This window comes from Rissa tridactyla, chromosome 1 (assembly GCF_028500815.1).
Source record: "Rissa tridactyla isolate bRisTri1 chromosome 1, bRisTri1.patW.cur.20221130, whole genome shotgun sequence".
Taxonomy (NCBI): Eukaryota; Metazoa; Chordata; class Aves; order Charadriiformes; family Laridae; genus Rissa; species Rissa tridactyla.
In genome coordinates, this window is record NC_071466.1 from 119043690 (window position 1) to 119063309 (window position 19620).

A 19620-nucleotide genomic window follows, 5' to 3' on the forward strand; every position below is an offset into this window, starting at 1 on the left:
TCTCACTCAGATCCACTTGGAAGTTGTAATAAAATATTAATTTTGGGAAAAAGAAAACTGATAATCAGCTGGTTTAGTATTCTACAGTTATGTCTGAGTTTTTTGAGAAGATCTCTGTAATAAACATGAACATTACCATGTATGTTAGACAGCCACAGACAACCAGGCAGTAAAACCTGGTTTTACTGGGGATATCCTCTAGGGATATCCTCTGTATAATGTACTTTATGTGGAGAAGGAGTCTTATCATGACCTAGTCCAAGACAAATGAGGTAGTCTGTGAATGAAATAGGGGACAATGATCCAGCTGCTGACTACATGGGGAGATCAGAGGATTCACAAGCAAATCACAGCACTGACATTCATAGAAAGGTGTGTATGGAAAGAATAATCTGGATGTTTTTTCCCCATCTCCTGTAATGTAGTTTGAATGCTGAACAGTATGAAGGGTGCTCGGGAGGATCACTTACGGGAACTTTTCCATAGTTTCTCATAGCCTGACACCCATCCCTAGTTGTTCTTGTTAACAGAAAAACTCAGGAAAGGAGTTTATCTTGAAAGAAACAGTAGGAAAGACGTTTGCTTTCTCTCCCTTCCTTTCCAACTCAGCAAACTTAACAATCTGTCTGACACTCTTCAAAGACAGCAGCATAACATAAATTTTTCTATTCTGACTTCTGCCAGGCAATATGGATATGCATTTACATAACAAACCCTTTACAGGTGACTGAAATCAAGAGCTGCCAATACACAGCAAGAGCAGTAAGCTAAGAATTTCCCCCAAATGGAGCAAACAACACTGTACTTAGTTTGGAAGAGCTGGAATTTGAAGAAATAGATGCAGCACTTGCAATTTAGTTATTTGGGTTTTCACAACATGCATATATATGTGTATGTTTGTGTGTGTGTGTATGTGTAATTATGAAGGAAGGGGTAAGCTTCCACAGCTTGTGCCAGTGTAAGCATGATGAGCAGTGTGACCTTATAGCAGCCTTCCAGTACTTAAAGAGGGCTGCAGAAAAGGTGGGGAGGGACTCTTGATCTGGGAATGTAGCGATAGGGTGAGGGGTAATGGTTTTAAAGTGAAAGAGGGGAGATTTAGATTATATATTAGGAAGAAATTCTTTGAGCGTGGTGAGACACTGGAACAGGTTGCCCAGGGAAGCTGTGGATGCCCCATCCCCGGGAGCGTTCAAGGCCAGGCTGGATGGGGCTTTGAGCAGCCTGGTCTAGTGGGAGGTGTCCCTGCCCATGGCAGGGGGGTGGGACTAGGTGGTCTTTAAGGTCCCTTCCAACCCAAACCATTCTATGATTCTATGAATTCTATTTAATATATGCAGGGATATCTCTTACGAAAAAGTACTTATTGCTTATGTGAATCCATCTGTCATTACAGACCTACGTCAACTAAGTCATGTGAATTTGTACTGCTAATAGGTGGGATAACAAGACACTAAGTAATTTGTGACATAAATGATAGTTAAATCAAAAGGAAGCTATTGTCTAAAAATGGGCTTGTTTTTGCAAAAATCTAGGATAGACATTTGGAGGCCTGCTGAAAGCTTTGCTTCTAGTAAAATGCTGTATAGCAGTGACAGACTTTTGATGCAACTATCAAATATAAGCACTATTGCATTAGCATAGTTATGTCTAAGCTTAAAAAACACCTACATTTGAGGCAATCCATTTATGCAGAAAGATGTAATGCCCCATGCCAGCAGCATAAATTAACCTTTAAGTTGGCTAAAGGAGGATACCTTTTACATAAGTGAAACTCTACACAGTGCAAAAGCAGACACCAAATTACACAAAAGTGAACATCAGCTGTCAGAGCAATGGTAAAAGAAATACACTCCCCCCAACTATTGAGTGAAAAGTAGAAAGGGAAAAAAGGAAACCAACAGCTACATTGCCCTGCCAAGCTATTTTCCAGATACTTATTTATAGCAGGCTTTTCAGCATAGTTCTGTGTTTCGCTTAAAATATCTGTGGGGAATTTTGTAGAAAAAAGACGTAAAAACATTTTGTCTTTAGTAAGGAATAAATTCTCTGACTATCTTGAAGTAAACCTGCCACTTAGCTTGAGTTAAAGGTTTTGGTAAATAAAAACCATCTCATTATCTTTGTTCCCAATGACCCTAATAGCAGAATAATACAGTCATTTTAAGCCTTCCATGTAGTTAAATTCACTGAAATCTTACACATAAGCTATATGGGAAGCAATTAGGTTAGAACTCTGCAAAGTTATTGAACATTAAGTACTTCTGTTAGGCTTATGAAAGCTACTGTCCAATATGAGCTCAACATCTCAGATAAAGGGGGTGGGGCCACTGTGCTATCAAAGGCAGGAATCGAGCATGCTTACCTCCAGTACCAGTACACAAACAGCAATGCTCTCACTTTTAATGAGAGAGGGTAAGCCTCAGAGGGTAAGCATCAAGACTGCAATGGGCCCATTTTGCCTGCCTATCGCTGTTCTAAAAGCCAGAGGCTGCCACAATAACACAGATATCCTGTGGCCAGCAGGAATAGGGAAGTGATCGTCCCCCTGTACTCGGCACTGGTGAGACCCCACCTCAAATACTGTGTCCAGTTTTGGGCCCCTCAGTACAAGGAAGACACTGAGGTGCTGGAGTGGGTCCAGAGAAGGGCAACAAAGCTGGTGAGGGGTCTGGAGGACAAACCTTATGATGAGCAACTGAGAGAGCTGAGATTGTTTAGGCTGGTGAAAAGGAGGCTGAGGGGAGACCTTATCTCTCTCTGCAACTGCCTGAAAGGAGGTTGTAGCGAGGTGGGGGTCGGTCTCTTCTCCCACGTAACAGGTGATAGGACAAGAGGAAATGGCCTCAAGTTGTGCCAGGGGAGGTTTAGGATGGATAATAAGAAAAATTTCTTCACCAAAAAGGTTATCAAAATTGGAACAGGCTGCTCAGGGAAGTGGTTGAATCACCATCCCTGGAGGTATTTAAAAGATGGGTAGACGTGGTGCTGAGGGACATGATTTAGTGGTGGTTTTGCCAGTGCTAGCTTGATGGTTGGACTCAATGATCTGAAAGGTCCCTTCCAACCTAGATGATTCTATGATACCACTGCTTAAACACCTTCTTGGAGCACTGTTGCTTTGGGTGTCTTTGTTCCCTGGTAAAGTAATACTCAGAAAAAAGGGCAGGTGTTTAGTGCAGTGTTTTTCGTTACAAAGGAGCAAAAGGTACGTCCCTTCTCTGTACTGAAGTGATTAAGGATTCAAGGGTAAACTTATATTTTCCTCTGAATCATGCACAGTAAGAGAATCAGTTCTGAGTCCCTCACATCCCAGATCAGTACTCCCTTCAACACTTTTTTTTTGGGGGGGGGAGGGCAAAAAGTGCAGTAAACATGTGGGGCTTCTGCTCACGTGTACAGCAAAGCTGGTTTTAGCAGTTCAGAAAACTATCACGAAATGGAAATGGCATACTCTAGTCATCTCTCTAACAGAGAGCGGCAATTCAGAATTAAGACTGTGCTTAATGTAAATACAAATATGATAAAGTAAAAAAGGAAGAGGTAAATAGCAGCACTACAGATAAGACTGATAGGGCATATTTGTTAACAGCAATTTCTGACTTACACTGCAGCGTTTCATGCCACCTGGGCCCCTCATGTTCTCTTTCTCAAAGGAACACATCTTGTCCATTGGATTTATCACAGTTCTTCACTGGCTTTCAACTACCTGACAGTTCTCGCTTTCCAGAAGGTGAGCAGTCTCTCCCTTTCTGTGGGGTTGCTGCTTGGCTCATTTTTTTGTTGTTGTTGACAGGATCAAACAATAACATTTATTTCTGTTACCTTGCTAGGATATATGTTGCACATCATGTAGCTGCATTTCCGTTTTTTCCCTGTTTTGAATATTGCATCAGATTGAATCAGAATTCTTAGTAAAAGACATTTAATAGCAAGAAAGTATGAACCAGTTTTATTAAACAAACCACATTTAAGAGTTATGATTTAAGTCTAAAAAATGTGATGAAAAGCTTTACAAGCACTCAGAAAACAACAGTCCTGATGACTTCTAAAATAAACTTGTAGGTAGGTATGTAGGTGAGAAGCCAGTTCACAAGTGCAGTTAAGCCATACGTGAACTAATAGAATCAGTGACATGCTATACGTAACACTATGTTCAAAACAGAGTATTTTGTGGGTCCTGGAGTATTTCCTCTTCCACAGTTGTTTGGTTACAGATACCAATCTCATTTTGATGCTAACAATCAAAATAGCCTAAGGGTATTAAACACTCTGAGATATCCCAAGGAGAAAAAAAAATGGAAAATATTTTACAAACTGTTGACACCCACAGTCATAACAAAAAACATCAAAGTTGCTGAGAAGCTTCTATTCAAAGAAAGAAAGTAAACAAAGAAATAATAGCACTTAAAAAGTGCTTAAAGATAACAGCACTTAAAAAAGTAAGAATCATCTTCTATTAATGAGGCCTACAATTATTGCAATAGATAAAATGGGGCATAGAGAAGTAGAACAGTGTGACATTAGCACATGTACAGATTAATTTTACATATCAATACATAGTTTGGAAAGGAACAGAATTGAACTTTGATTCAGTTTTAAGTATAAGTAAAATACATATATACTTAATCTATTAGCTTTGGTGGAAGATGGTGTTTAATGGCTCGGCTCCAGAAGAGAATGGATAACACATATAGCCTTTCTGGGAAAGAATGCCTCTAAACCTGTCCTTCTTTCCTGTTTTAGCCCAGTATCTGATAGCAGCCCGTTCACCTGGCATGGTGTTCTCATTCTTAGCCTACACTCAACCTTACGCCAACCCTCCAGGGTTTCTCGTGCCATCATACAGCTGGGGACCTCACTAGAGGCAATGCAGGATATCATGCTGGCAATACAAGCAGTGGGGTTTTCTCACTCATTTAATGAGAATTACAGTAGTTCAAATTGTGATAAAAGTTATTAAAAAAAGTCAAGACAGTTTTCACAAGAGACAAGTTGCAGCTATGGAAGCGTACAAAGGATTTAAATACTGTATCAGTACATAATTAAATTTTGTGTTTCCAAATTTGTTTTGCTTCCACGTTTTAGCAGGGGAATGTAAATTTTTAGGGAAGAGTCACACAGTCACATAAAATCTGTGATTTTATAGAGGCATTTTTAAAGTTATGCCTCCTGGTGCACATAGGCATGCTTCATGAAGTGCATGATTAGAGGATACCAAGCCTTCTCTTTCTATATTTAGGTTGAGCACTTAACTACAGATCAGTTTCCCTCACAATTTCTCCTATACATTGATTCAGGAAAATGCCCAGTCCCTGAAAAGTTATTTATCTTTTCCATTTCCTTTCAGTTTGGCTTTTTTTATTGGAAGAAACCTCTAATCTCCCTGTCTGACCAATACCAAATTTTGTTTCCCTAAGATGTGTGGAGAGATGGGGCAAAGGGTGAAGGGAAAAATTGATGTGGGGGAATAGGCTGGAATACCTACCAGAGGAAATGCTGGGGGGTAAAGATCCACCCCCTGACACTGGATGTGAGGCCAGGATGCTATTTAAAAATCCCGCCCTCAGGAATCTCGAAAGAGACTTCACCCCAATGGTCGGAAAGGATCCTTTCAAAGAGATAAAAATTATCATTAATCAAATGACTTGTTCTTTGGCTGATAAAAGAAGTTGACTGTTTAAAGAAAGAATACCCAAACCTCCAAAAAGTTAACAGTGGTTTCACTGGAACAGATCTCATGAAAAGCAGTTAAAAGTTTTTCTTTGTTTTTTAACCAAGTCATACAATACACAGCTTTAACCAGAAAGAGCTTGTTTTCCGCAGACTTTGCAAGTGGAGAATTCCAGCACTTCTAGGAGGAATTGAAAAATTTGAGATTTTTAAAAGGCAAAATACACCTATTGGATAATCATAATGTATTTCAGATGACTCTACTATAGAGACATTTTACATTTTGTACACAAATCAAATAGTCACTGGTAGAGATGAAGCTATACCAGCAAAGCTGTGTTTTATACTAGTAGCTTAAAGCCACCTGACAAAAGTCATGTCAGGCAAGGGGAGAAGGGGAACCAGAATTTGCAGCTTCATTACTGTCTTCTGTGTCAGGGCAGCTACATCAGTCAGAGCTTCTATCGCATCTGCAACACCTGTCAATATATTGATGCAGGCAAAAGCCATGAGTACAGACACGGCCCCTTTCCGCTTTGCTCTCACCAGAAGCTTTACAGATTTTATGCTTTCAACAGAAGAAACTATATGTTCTCGTTGCCTAAATGTACAGTTCTATTTCTGGAAACAGAGATTATCTCATCCACCACTTTTAAAACAAGTACTTGTGACACATCTATTATAGTGATGATAAATAAGGACTTTTTATCATTTAATCCACTATTTCAGCTTTCTGCGTATGTACAGAGACCTAGAGGCATCATTTCAGCCAGCTCATGTTAGTGCTTAGTGAATGCCGGCACCAAAGATGGATCTGAAATGAGAGCTCTACACATCTTGCTTAAAAGCACAATCAAGGTTCTCCCATCTTGCAATAAATTTAAATTGACAATCAGAATAATTTGTATATTTTTGCAAGTACATCAAGCAAGCATCCATCCAAAAATTTAGGCAATGGCAAGTTTGTTTTCGTCATCTTGCAGGTATTTTACAGTTGTTCTTTTAAAAGACAGAAAACATCTTAATATTTATATAGAGTGAAAAAAATAAATGAGAAAAAACAATGAGAAAAATAAAACAAACTGTTGTGTGTTTTTTTTTTTAAACAAATAAAAATGTAGTGAGGAAAATTTAGCCTCAAAACACACATATGTGTTTGTTGAACTTAAAGCAGCCTAAGAGAGCTTTGAATTTTTCTCTTGTATTAATTTAATTAGTGTTCTGGATGCAGTATTTTTATATCTGATGGTTAAAGATAAGGCATAGAAGTTTTCCCTCTGGCCACTTCAGAAAAGCTAACTTTGGCAGTCAAAGTGTTTCCAAACTTCATGGCTTTCATTTTAAAATATTTTCAGAAGTGATCATGGATAGAAAGTCGAGAATGCAATACACAGAAATTCAATTTTAAAATGGAAAATTGTTCCATAAATTCCAAGATGTTCGGTACTAAACAGCATCTTAAAACATGAAGGCTAAATAATGAACATATGATGACCTTCCAAATAAAACTTTGCTTGTCTGTTTCAAAATATGAATTATACCAACCATAAAGAACACCCACTATGAGTCACATGCCGTATGTACAGACCTTCAGAAAAGCCAAACAGCTTGAGCTTCACCATTGACATTTTCCTACATTTAAACGGTGTTAAATGACAAGCAACTCAAGCTTCCTAGCAGTGTTACATTAAGTTACTTTGTTATGGGAAGTAATGGAGACAAACCCAAATTTATTTCACTTGTTGTACATATGCAAAAATAAAAACAAGGACCAGTAAATTTTGGAGCAATACAGTCGATGAATACTAAGAAGAGAGCTCAGGTGCTAAAATTATTGAGGCTTTATAAGCAGCAAATAACTAATGGAATACATATAAATAACGTTTTTCTCTCACTGAAAAAGGTAGGATTCAGTTGCTTAAGCATAACTGCTTTGTGTCATTTGAGACACTGTAGAAAAATCTGAGACGTTCACATTTGACTGGAAACATGACAAGATCGGCAGGAGATTTGCACTCTTTGAAAGTGACAACAGGAGGCGAAGCAGTAGTTGGGTATCTAAGAGTAGGCATTTAGTACCATTTTAGGCAACTGAATCCTATCCAAACAGTCCATTGTCACCTTAAAAATGTCTCTTGTTAAGTAGAATACAGAGTTAAAAGAACAAGACCTCCTTTAGTCTCTTCTAGAAGTCTGCAAACAGCTTCTGAAAATGACAAGGTTGATAACATTCAGCCCTGATCAGTATCCAGCAACGTAAAAATACAGACAAAAGACAGGCTGAAAGTTCATTCCTGTTAAAACGTTCATGGTCCTAAATTAAAAGATAGCATATGCCTCAGAATGAACAAATGGGTGCTTTTTGGTAGTATAACTTGCACAATGTGAATAGGGTTTGAGACTCCATTACATGACTATATATGTGGACATTGACTGTCATTGCAGGTAGCTGGGAAAGAAAATTAATTCCCATAAGTCCCATCAATTGCTACCAGGACAGAGGTCTGATAAGAGCCTTAGGCATTTACATTAACTTAGCAGCTTTACTCAAATTTTCGCTTGTTTGGAAAAACATTCATGACATATTTGATAGAAAATCTGCAACAAAAAAAAATGTATTCAAGATAGAAATGGAGAAAGCTCTCTGCTCACACACAAAGGAGGCAGGTGGGAACATGCTATTAAAGAGAAAACACCAGCTTGGAAATATTTCTCAGAAATAGTATAAACTTCTGTGTGGAAATCATTGAAAAGACTAGCATTTCCTTCTATCTGATGATGTTTGGTGGTTTTTTCTAGTTGGACAATGAAGATGTAGTGTTTCTTCTTTTTCCAAATTGGAATCATGCTTAGCTGAAGAAAACGTCCACCAAAAATGTGCCTGCTGCTTTATATCCTGCTGCTTTACACTCCAAATTGCAAAAAGCAATATTAATTTTTTAGAGGTGTACGGTGGCAATAGAAATCTTAATGCTTAATTTAAACCATCTCTTTAAAGCAACCACACCAGACGTTTGCTAGATGCTAGGATATTATTTCTTTAGCTAACCAGCTTTCTTGAGAAATGCCATTCTGTCAGTGCACATTACACAGACACTAGTGCTTTAACACCCATTCTGTTTTGTGTAAAAATTAACAGGCGTTATTTTAGCAGTGGGTGGAGTTATGCTAATGATAGAGTTTTTAGTATAAGGTCTTACTGGTTGTAAACTGGGAAAAGGAGAAATGAATATTAAGCCACGATTCCTGAACGTACTGGAATACAGCTGTCACTTAGCAGCTTACAGGCATAGTTTCACTAAGAAAAAAACCCAACCTCTCTCCCTTCCATAGTTATCCACTATGGAACACCATGCCACCTTAACATGGGAAACTACATTAGTTACGGGTATTAGTTGTAAAACAATATGGCAATACTCTGAATAGCTGATAGTTCACCAAGTATCCACCACTTACTGAGTTCTGTGATACTAGTTTATAAGTCGGTGTAAATTCTTCTGTTTCACAATTATCACAGGTAGGTGTCTGTGCTCAGAGGCAGTGGGGGAGTGCTGAATCAATTAGCCTACCTTCCTCCTTCATCTTCACTTCCAGGGGGAATATCATCCCACAAATGATGGAATTTGATAGGGAAATAGCATAGCATTGTGAACCGGTATGGTTTTAGCCGTGTATTATCACACAGAGCAGAAGGGCAAGATTAGATAGCTGGGTAAAGGAAATACTTGTGCTTAGTTCAGCTCCAGAGCACGTACATTAATCCACACACATTTATTAGCACTTGCATCGTGACAGCATGCCCAGCCAGAAGCAACAGCCATTTCTCCCCACAGCAAAGACAAATCCCACGGCCTAGAGCTACCAGCAACTTAACTGTGCTGAAGAGTCCCACATCTACAAAGGAGAGAAAGCTCTGCCATGTGGCTTAACAAAAATACTAGACTGATGAATGAATGCATGGCATGAACGAAGAGATGAATGAAGAGAATGGCACCAAACACACCCGGTGCGATACCGGTGGAAGTCAATGGACTAGAATGAAACACGTAACTTCTGTTTGAATGGGGGGGTGCAGGGGCCCTTGTAACCTACAGTAAAAAGCATTTAAAAGGAACTAACTAACCTGCACTTTAAACTCTCAGGGATTGAGCAAGCTGAGAAATGTTAACCCGAACCATTATTTTGGCTGCCGACGCTTCACAGAAAGTTCCAGCAGAAGACCCTCAGACTTTTTCACAGAAACCGAACACGGTTTTATTCAGTTAGTGACGGCAGGTACCCACTCACATCTGCTGACTTAAGTGCAAACATTCCCACCAGTTTTGCTCCCACAAGCAGTCCAGTGCCAGCACAGCGCTGGCTGTCCTCAGGGACCCGCATCCCACCTTTTCCTTTTTCGCCAACTGCTGGCTTCTTTGCCCTACTACCATCAGCAGCACTTGAGACGATGCCATGGCACCCTCTGGGGCCCACAAGACTCGCAGGGATTGGGATCTGAAGCTGCTAAATTGTGCAGGTAGAGGCAGGCAGGGCCATCAGCTTGTTCTGTTTGTGCCAGGGTCCTGGGCCACGTGGGGAGCAAATTAAGCACTTTTTTTTTCACTTTAGCGATTGTATGTGTGGAACCTTAGTGCAGCTTGTGGACTTTGATTTTAAAAAGAAGAACATTTCTACAGTCTCCGCATTGTGTTTAACAACCCAGCTGAAGTAGGTTAGAAAGCCTACTGAAGAGGCAGACTGCTCTTCAGCCCTGTTATTTGCTGTTGTTATTTCTTATTTATTACACTTTGAACTGATCCAATGCTTTTTGCAGGTAGAATTGACCATTCCGGGTGCTATGTATTTTTGGACATCAAACAGCTTGAAATTCAAAAGGAGCTCTTTTGCTGCTTAATTCAATAAACCAGAATGAGATATTCTAGAGGTCACAATTACTGTCAGTTATCTCTTCTTACTAGTAACATCCTTTATCAGTACCATCAAAGGACGACTTCAGTTTGTTATTCTTTTCCCACAGATTTTGTTCAGAATTTGAAAAATAGGAAAAATGCAGTTAGTGTAATTAATGTAAAAAAACACTGATACTCATTTCTATATAGTGAGTTGTCTTGATGCTTTTCACACAGGGATTGTAAAATACAGCTAAGAGAAATTTCTTAGGACCTCTGCAGATGAACGTTTTGGAGAAGTGAGTCAAAGGGCTGTAATGAGCTTTTGCGTTCAGTTTGGCCAGAAGCGACTTAATGACTTCAGGACGTTTTCACTTATAACTGCACTCTCATGAAGGCGGCACTGTAATATTTAGTAATGAAATACTAGAGAACAGAATGTAGAAAGAGTTTTCCTGCTTCTGAATAGGGGAATTATCCAATGTTACCACTCAATGTCTGGGAGAAGGCTGGCTTCTGTTATGAGCACCTTCCATTCTAAAATAAAACCTGCTTTTTATTGTTACTAGTGTTTCCTCAGGGAAGCTAGAAGAAGGGTTACAGCATTTCTTCCAGAATTATTTGTAAAATATCCATTATGGAAGGTACTGAAAACTGGTCGACTTTTCTCTCACATGATTTTATTGATTTATCCTTCCTACACCACCAGCAATTGCACATTACTTCATAATCTCTTATGGGGGAATGTATGGAGGAACAGCTTTATAAAACTCTGAAATTATGATGTCAGATCTTGTACAGCATTCAAAAGACTTGACTTGGAATGGAAAAAAAAAAGATCAGAAGCGGAGCTAAAATTTATCCCTAACACATTTGTTGGATCATATTTTCAGTACACTTGGAAAGCATGGATCAATAAAATTAATTTTAACTGTTTTGAATGCACTAATCTGGAGATTTAGAATATGCTTTTAATAATTTATTACAGATGCAAGCAAAGGTGATAGAGTATAGAGTGGTATGCCTAAATGTTTACCCACATAACTTATATGACTTAGGAAAATCTATTTTTAAGATCACTAAACAATATTTTGAAATACGTATCATAAACTATTAGAGCACAACAACAATTAACAAAAATGAGTGTGCTTACCCCTATTGAAATCATAGAATCACAGAATGGTTGAAGTTGGAAGGGATCTCTGGAGGTCATCCAGTCCAACCAAATCATGAGAAGATTTCCATCACCTTGCAAATAACACAGTGAAATCTTTTCAAGGCTAAATTCTGCTCTCAGGTACCTAAGCTAGTAAAACTAAAACCTGTTTAAAATGCATTTTGCTTTCCAGAGGGAAATTTGCACTCTAATGATCAGCAGCAAATTTTCAAAGGGTGGTCCAATTTTGTTTCCCCAGATTCCGCTTGAGTAAATGACATCATCCCAGAGCACTCACAAATTATTCTGTCATTCCCAAGTGCACTTTCAAGAACTTGTAGGTCTTTAACTGCCTTTGAGCAACTTTTAAAGCAGCCTGAATTTTTAATCTCACTGTTGTAAAATATAGAGCTTGGAATCTTAACTCAAAGTAGAAAGTACTATTAGAATACTAGTACTTAAATATCCTAAATATGTAGCCAATGTAAAACTTAGAACATCTCCTTCATTTACTAGGTAGACTCTAAGTAATCAAGTGAGAAATAGTCAATACCTGATGCATCTCCAAGGGAAAAACTACAATGGAAATGATATCATTTACGTTAGCAAATTTAGCAAGATGCCAAGGTATATGAATAGAAGAAACAAGAAAACAAAATATAAACTCCTGTTGGAAGGATGCAGCTGAAGACTGTGGTATTTTTAACCGGTGAGACTGGAATTCCTTCTGAAGCAACTCATGTCAACATATAAATCTGCAAAAGACCTTTGCACCTGCTCTGCTCCACTTAAGGTCTGGAATTAGGCAATATAGGGAATTATTTGGTAGAATCTCTTCAGATAATGAATTTTCACAATTTTAATACAAAGCAGTGTCTAAACATTGAAGTTGAGAGGAATCTGTGTTGGGGAATAGTCACCCAAGCAAGGGTAGGTGCTCTTGCTAGTTCTTAAGATTAGAGATTGACTATAGTGAGGAATCGCTTTCGTTCTAGGATGTGGCATGGGTATATACTGTCTCCCTAACATGTGCCCATGGAAAGGAAAATTGTATGTCCTGTTCAGAAGGGAGCTGCAATGACCTTCATCCACATTCTCAGTCTGCAACGCAGCTGCCCACACACCTGGAATAATCCAGAGCTCCTTTTGTCTGCCTCTGAGTAACTATCTCGCTTCACCGAGTTTCAGCATCTCACTTCAAAAGATGACCCAGATTTAATTTTAGTTCTGTCAGGATAGTGGCTTGAAAAAGGAGAAGGATCACAGGAACTTGTCTGCAACACCATGCATCAAAGAGTGACCAGTTACTTCATTTTTTTGGGTGCTGTTACATAGTCACTGAATAAACCACTGTTACATAGCCACTGAATAAACTCTGCTGTGCATTTAAAACAAGAATTCAGCTCGTCCCAAATTATGAGTATTACACATGAAATCTAAATGGATTTTCTGAATATTTGTGAGCAAGTTGGTTACTTTCAATCAAAACACACTTTAGGAAAAGCTCTCTAAGAAATTGACCAAACTGCATCATATATTTCTCCTGAATAGCCTTAAAAATGGAATAACAGGTGCCTAAATTTTCTCTTTTTGCTACATCTTAAGAGAGATTGTGTGCGCTTGAAAATTTTATTTTAGAACAAAAAGTCATTTTTTTCCCTGTTATTCTGCATAAGAAACTTTTTCTCTCAGAAAAGGCTGAAGAGTAACATCCTATTGCACAACATCCCCAGCAGGACTACCCTTTCTCAAAAGTCAGGTGCCATTATTCTCAATGGGACTGAGATTATATCTTGCCTACAGTCAGCTGATTATTCTGAGAAGTGCAGCAGCCTTCCAAAGTATTCAATGAGCCCACACTCACAAAGGGCTCTTAAAGAGAGCCATTAGATCACTGGAAACAATAGGACGTGGTAGCCTCTTACCACAAAATGCTGTAATCAAAATGGCTGTGGTGCAGATGTGCCCTAAGAGTAACAGGAAACAACACGTAGAGGACAAATCCAAGAAATTCAGGGATATTGCACCTTTGTTGATGAACAATGGCAAAACTTACTAGAAATTCCTGAAGAGCTCTTTTTAAAAGCTTTGTATCAGATATACTTATCAGAAAAAAGTAGAAGAGAGGTGAACACTAGAAATACACTTATCTGGAAGAATGAAAAATATCTATGGAGATATGCATGCTTTGTAGAAAACAAAAGGGCAAGCAAAAGGGAGGACAGAAGGAATAATGAAAGAACTTAACAGAGTTTTGGAAGAGATTTGGATATATATCTACCCATCTTTTATTGGCCAAGCTGTGACAAACAACTGTATAGTTGACTTAATTGATCCGTACGTTGTGTCTGGCTTGTAACTTGTATTTTCTTAAAAAAAAAGAGCTTTCATAATTTCAGTAGAAATGCATGGAAATACAAAGTGAACATGCTCTATGATGTTTAGAAAAAATAAAGAGTAGAAAGCCTGGAATACTTTTCAGTATTTTGTTATCATGTTATTCACATGTTTTTGGCCGCATTTCTAAGAATTAGACCACGATAACCTAGTTCTTGGTGAAAATATTTTAAAAGGCTTGATTTTCTACATCAAGGCCCCTTATGTGCATGCCAGACTTACATTTACTGAGTCTATCTGGAAATGTGAAGACAAACACTTGGTAGGACAAAGCTGCTGTTCAGGTTTCCAACCCTGAAGAGATTAACCTTGAGATCCTTGTGAAAGACAATGCTTTCCTATGAACCTAAAGTGCTGGAGTTCTCTTATTTCTTGATTGGCGTATAGGAACAAATCCAGATTTAGGAATATTTATACAGAATGAGACTATTTTAGAAAATCCCAATTATAGCAAGTTTTGGATTTACTTATGACTTCTCTGGGAGCAAAAGCAAATGCTGAAAGACGCTTACATTTCCTAAAGAGGAACTGATGGAAGTTACAGAATATTTGGGTAGAATATTAACATCTAATTTAATTTCCCTTGCTGTTTCTAGACAAACAGGCAATTTGGGGGAAAAAAACTTGAGGGAATAGCTTGAAGAGAGTTCCACAAACACTACAGCCATTTGTTTTGCGATGTGTTAAATGTCAACGCACACTGAAGTTCTGGTTGCTGAAAAGACTGGTGTGACAACGTTAATATGATTAAGGCTTTTAACAGCAGTAACAACTGTTGTGTTGAATCATCTTTGTAGTCTTAATGGAATAGTAATTGGAAATACTGTGCTTCTGTTATGGGATAAAACAATCTGTATGTTTAAGCTGTCTATTAAATAAATACTTTTCAGTCAGTGCTTAAACTGGAAAGCGCTTTAGCACAATACTAAACAAGAACTCTGAAATCTTTATGTATTTATAGTTATGTATGATACCCAGAATGCTGTTCCAAGCACTGTATGCTGTACATTTGGATTTCATGTTCAGGCATATATTACCAAATTAGTTGAAAGCTTTAAAAATTATAATTTTAATTCACAATAGAAAAAACAAAGGCTGTAATATTGGCTAAAACCTTTGTGATTCATTTTGTACACATTATGATTTTGGGGAATGGTTAGCCCATCAATCATTAGCAATATGAATTTAATTTCAGTTGTCTTCTGATCACCTGGTTTTCGTGATTTTGGAAGGAAAGATCCTGAATAAAATCTGAGCATTCCTATGATATGGAATTCTTCATCCTTTAAGACAGGAATGTCCCATGTGAAATGCTGATGGGGTCTTATAAACAGGACAGTTAAGAACTTCCAGGGGCTTTTAAATTTTCAGATTTTCTTTTTCATGGTATTTCCACAAAAAGAGAGATAATAGGCTTTAATTTTGTACTTCACATTTAAAAATTGCAGTGAGTTTTAATTTAATGAGTGAAATAGCTTTTCACGGGTAACATCTGAAGATGAATGTATTCTTGCAGCCTGCTGTAAATTCTGCAGTTCTGCAATTAAAGCTCTGATTATCTACTCTTTTAGCCTTGCTAGCCTGTAACAGTATGAACAAGGAGTAGGAGATAAACGCTCTCCACTTTCAGACAGCAATTAGTGTCATTGAAAAAGACTCACTGTTTTCAGTTAAGAAAAACACTTGGAGCTGAAGTTCCAAAGAGTCAATTGACAAAAAGTGATTTTTTTGTTAAACAAATGGAGAATATAAATTGAGGGTGAAGATTCCTTTCACTATTCACATTCGTACCATTCACGATTCATATTTCACTAATATCAGGGAAATTAAGTGCAAAGGCTTGATTTTCTGCTTGGTTACAAATCCCAAGTGATTCCCTTAAACAAGTGATGCCAAGATTAGAAGTAGGAAGATTGCTACCATTATTCTGACCTCAGATGAACTCTTTAATTAGAAATGTATTATATACTGGTTTACATTTACAAATCTGTATGCCAGATAAAAACCCCTCTATGTCTAGGCTCAATGAAGGTGTCCCAGCCCACACCTGATAACCCATGTTAGAAGCCAGGTTGTAGGCAGCTCCTGTGGCTATCTGATGGGCTTTGGCATACACACAGGCATTCTGCTTCCTTTTTTTTTGGAAAATGCTACCGACCAAAGAGAATTAGCTGTGCTTGTTAATTATCTCTTTGTGGATATCCATGTGTTCAGAGGATTTTCTCTCAAGCTCAAAGACCACTTGGTGTTAAGGGTGAATGCCATGAAGTAAAACTTCTCCCATCTCATCTTCCTTGTGCTACTTTTGGCAATAGTGATTCTGGCAAGATGAATCTTGGGCAGTCAGTGTTTAAGCAGACCATGAAGTCACATTTCTCAATGCTTATAAAGGAATTCATTGAAAATTGGAAATAAATAGCAAATCTTACCCAAAAGAGCAAAACAGTGTTTTTATGCTGAAGAACGCAACTACAGTTGAGAGGGAAAAAGAAGAAAAAGGAGAGTGGAGACTCATTTCCAAAATAGTTAGGTTATTATCAGTCTAGGGAGAAATTAACAAGTTTCTATTGTCTCAGGAAGAATGGAAATCAATTACGTGAATTCTACAAACTAAAGTGCACTAGTTTGCTTCAAATTTCTACTATTATGAAAATTCTGTATTATGTTTCTCTAGATGAAATACTGAAGCGAAGTCATTATCAACTAAACTGATTTACTTTCAAATTTTATTCAGTAGAAATTACCTTGTTAAAGTTTAGTAGAAAAATGACAATATTTACCAATTGGTGTAGCCATGAATCTATTCTGGAATGTCAGACTGAATACATTTGCCTCTTAAAATGTGTTTAAGGATAGTGTTTTGTGCTTATATTAAGAACATACTTAAACTGAATACTCTGTAAACTCACACCATCTAATTATGGTGTTTTTAAAAAATATTATTTTTTCCACATTGCTTGTCTCTTCCAACTGTGTCGCCCTTAACAGTTTTATCATCTACTCCTGATTTATAAGCAGTGCCAAGGCTATGTTTATCTTTGAAGAACAATAAGATTTAAGAAGCAGTATTTTTTGCAAACTGTATTTCCAACCAAAACTTCAAGAGTCTGGAGTGGATCCCAGACAGTTTGTATCTAAATGATTTATTCATCTGGAACATGAACTATGTATGTATTAAGAATCAGAATGATAATTATAGTCTGTGTGTGAAATGGATACAGCAAGACTCACAGTAGAGACAGTAAAGAAAAGAATTTGGAGGTCAGGAATATACAAAGAAGCCTATAGTGATAGGCTGAGTGAATAAATTCTGAATAAACAGTTTACAGATGAAAACTCTATTAAAACGATGGCAGTATTTTGTGTGGATATTGATGATAGTACTAGAAGAATGGTGGAAGTGGCAATAATTTATCTGCCTTGGCTGGAGCTACAATGCTGAGTGAGATCAGGAAGCAAAATGCAGTGTTTACTGCAAAGCTCTGTCATTAAAGTTCTCACTTGCTCTCCAGAGCAGAACACAGAAAACACACGGCACTTTTCAACAGACTATAACTCAAACAAGGCTGAACAGATTTTCATTGTATAATATGACTGTTCCGCTTCCAAATTTCAAAGATTTCTCACTAATCACTGAAAATGATTACTTTCAGCAGCTTCTACTTCTGTACACTGGAAAATTAATCTGTATGTGAGAAGCATGTCCCAGCTGGCAACTTTCTTTACAAGTGCTTTGAGTCCTGTGTGAGGAGGATGTGTCTGGTTTGAGATGAAGTCTCCCTTACTAAGAGAAAACTGACTGCAGTTTGCTAAAACAAACTGGTATTACCTCCTCATCAAGAAGTTCCCTTTTCTCTTCTGCTCTCTTTCTGTCCCATCCAAAGCATTACAACTACCGTTGTTTATGGCAATCCTTGCATTAGAAAGGAGATGATGTTGTAAATACCCAAAGGGTTCTTTTTCTCACATCCAACTCTCCTGTTTTCATAACATAAAATATCAGATCATTTATATGAGAAAATTACCAATCCATATTTTAATTCTTCTTCTTCATATGAATCTGCTTTTACAGAAATTTAGGTATGAGCCTTTAAGCTGTAGTAAAGGCCACAATGCAACTTCTTGAGGCAGAGGTTTATATCATAAACCATGTGTGCCACCTTGACAACCACTACCACTAGGTCTGATGGTCTCTCTATTTTGGGGTGACCCCAAAGATTGATAACAAGGCTCTTTCTTACTCTAGTTCAGGTAAATCTAAGGACTGTATCTCATCCTTACGCCTTAACCTGTACTGCATTGCTGGCATTCCCCCTTCAACGAATTAGTGATGTTGGTCTCGCATGTTCTCTTTCATCACAAACTTGACAAAGTGATCTGTTAGGCCTAAGCAACATAGAATTAGAAAAACTTAATATTTCATTCCTTATTCACATACTTGTAAATGAATGTAAAATTTAAAGAGATGTGAACTAGAGAAGGGGTACAGCTTTTCTGGATCAGTTTTAATGACTCAAATATTCATCAGTCAACCAAAGTTCAAGCATAAGAGCTGATCTGTTTAACTTAACTATTCACCTAACTTTGCATATTAGGTGAAGTAGGGTATGTTTATAAAATGCATTCTCTTGTTTCTTAACTCAGACAGCTGGTAACCAGAACCTGGCAGCATAACATCTTTGAAAGTGCTAACACCAATAAAGATTGTCAGTATATCCCATACGGGAAAGCATAGATAACTGTGCTCTATTTTCGCTAGAGACACAGACATCTACATCAGTTTAAAAAGGTTATTTAAGGATCTCAAAAGAAGCGTGGCCAGCAGGTTGAGGGAGGCAATTCTGTCCCTCTATTCCATTCTGGTGAGACCCCACCTGGAGTACTGCATCCAGCTCCGAAGTTCTCAGCACAGGAAAGACACGGAACTGTTGGAGCTGGTCCAGAGGAGGGCCAAAAAAATAATCAGAATGATCTATGAGGACAGGCTGAGAGAGTTGGGGTTGTTGAGCCTGGAGAAGAGAAGGCTCTGGGGAGACCTTATTGCAGCCTCTCAGTACTTAAAGGGTGCTTATAAGAAAGATGGGGACAAAATTTTAGCAGGGCGTGTTGCGATAGGACAAGGGGTAATGGTTTTAAACTAAAGGAGGGTAGATTTAGACTAGATATAAGGAAGACATTTTTTACAATGAGGGTTGTGAAGCATGGGAACAGGTTGCCCAGAGAGGCTGTAGATGCCCCATCCCTGGAAATGTTCAAGGTCAGGCTGGATGGGACTCTGAGCAACCTGATCTAGTTGAAGATGTCCCTGCTTATTGCAGGGGGGGTTGGACTAGATGACCTTTAAAGGTCCCTTCCAACCCAACACATTCTATGATCTCAACTGACCAAAAGAAATCTAGTTGCTGTCTTGTACCTGTTTACTTTAATGAGACTTATGCATTTTCTGAGGTTTGCAGAAGTACTGAGATACATACCTCCATCCTTAGATACCTAAAATCCATTGGA

General features: G+C 38.1%; 1 protein-coding gene across 3 annotated transcripts in view; it reads right to left on the reverse strand.

Annotated features, from left to right (window-relative positions):
- EPHA6 (EPH receptor A6) overlaps window positions 1–19620 on the reverse strand; it is a 510145-nt gene that overhangs the window by 80047 nt on the left and 410478 nt on the right. For all 3 annotated transcript variants that reach the window (XM_054204504.1, XM_054204526.1, XM_054204514.1), the window contains one exon: window positions 5489–5611. In XM_054204504.1, the coding sequence (XP_054060479.1) occupies window positions 5489–5611 (123 nt within the window). The remainder of the gene's footprint in view (window positions 1–5488; window positions 5612–19620) is intronic.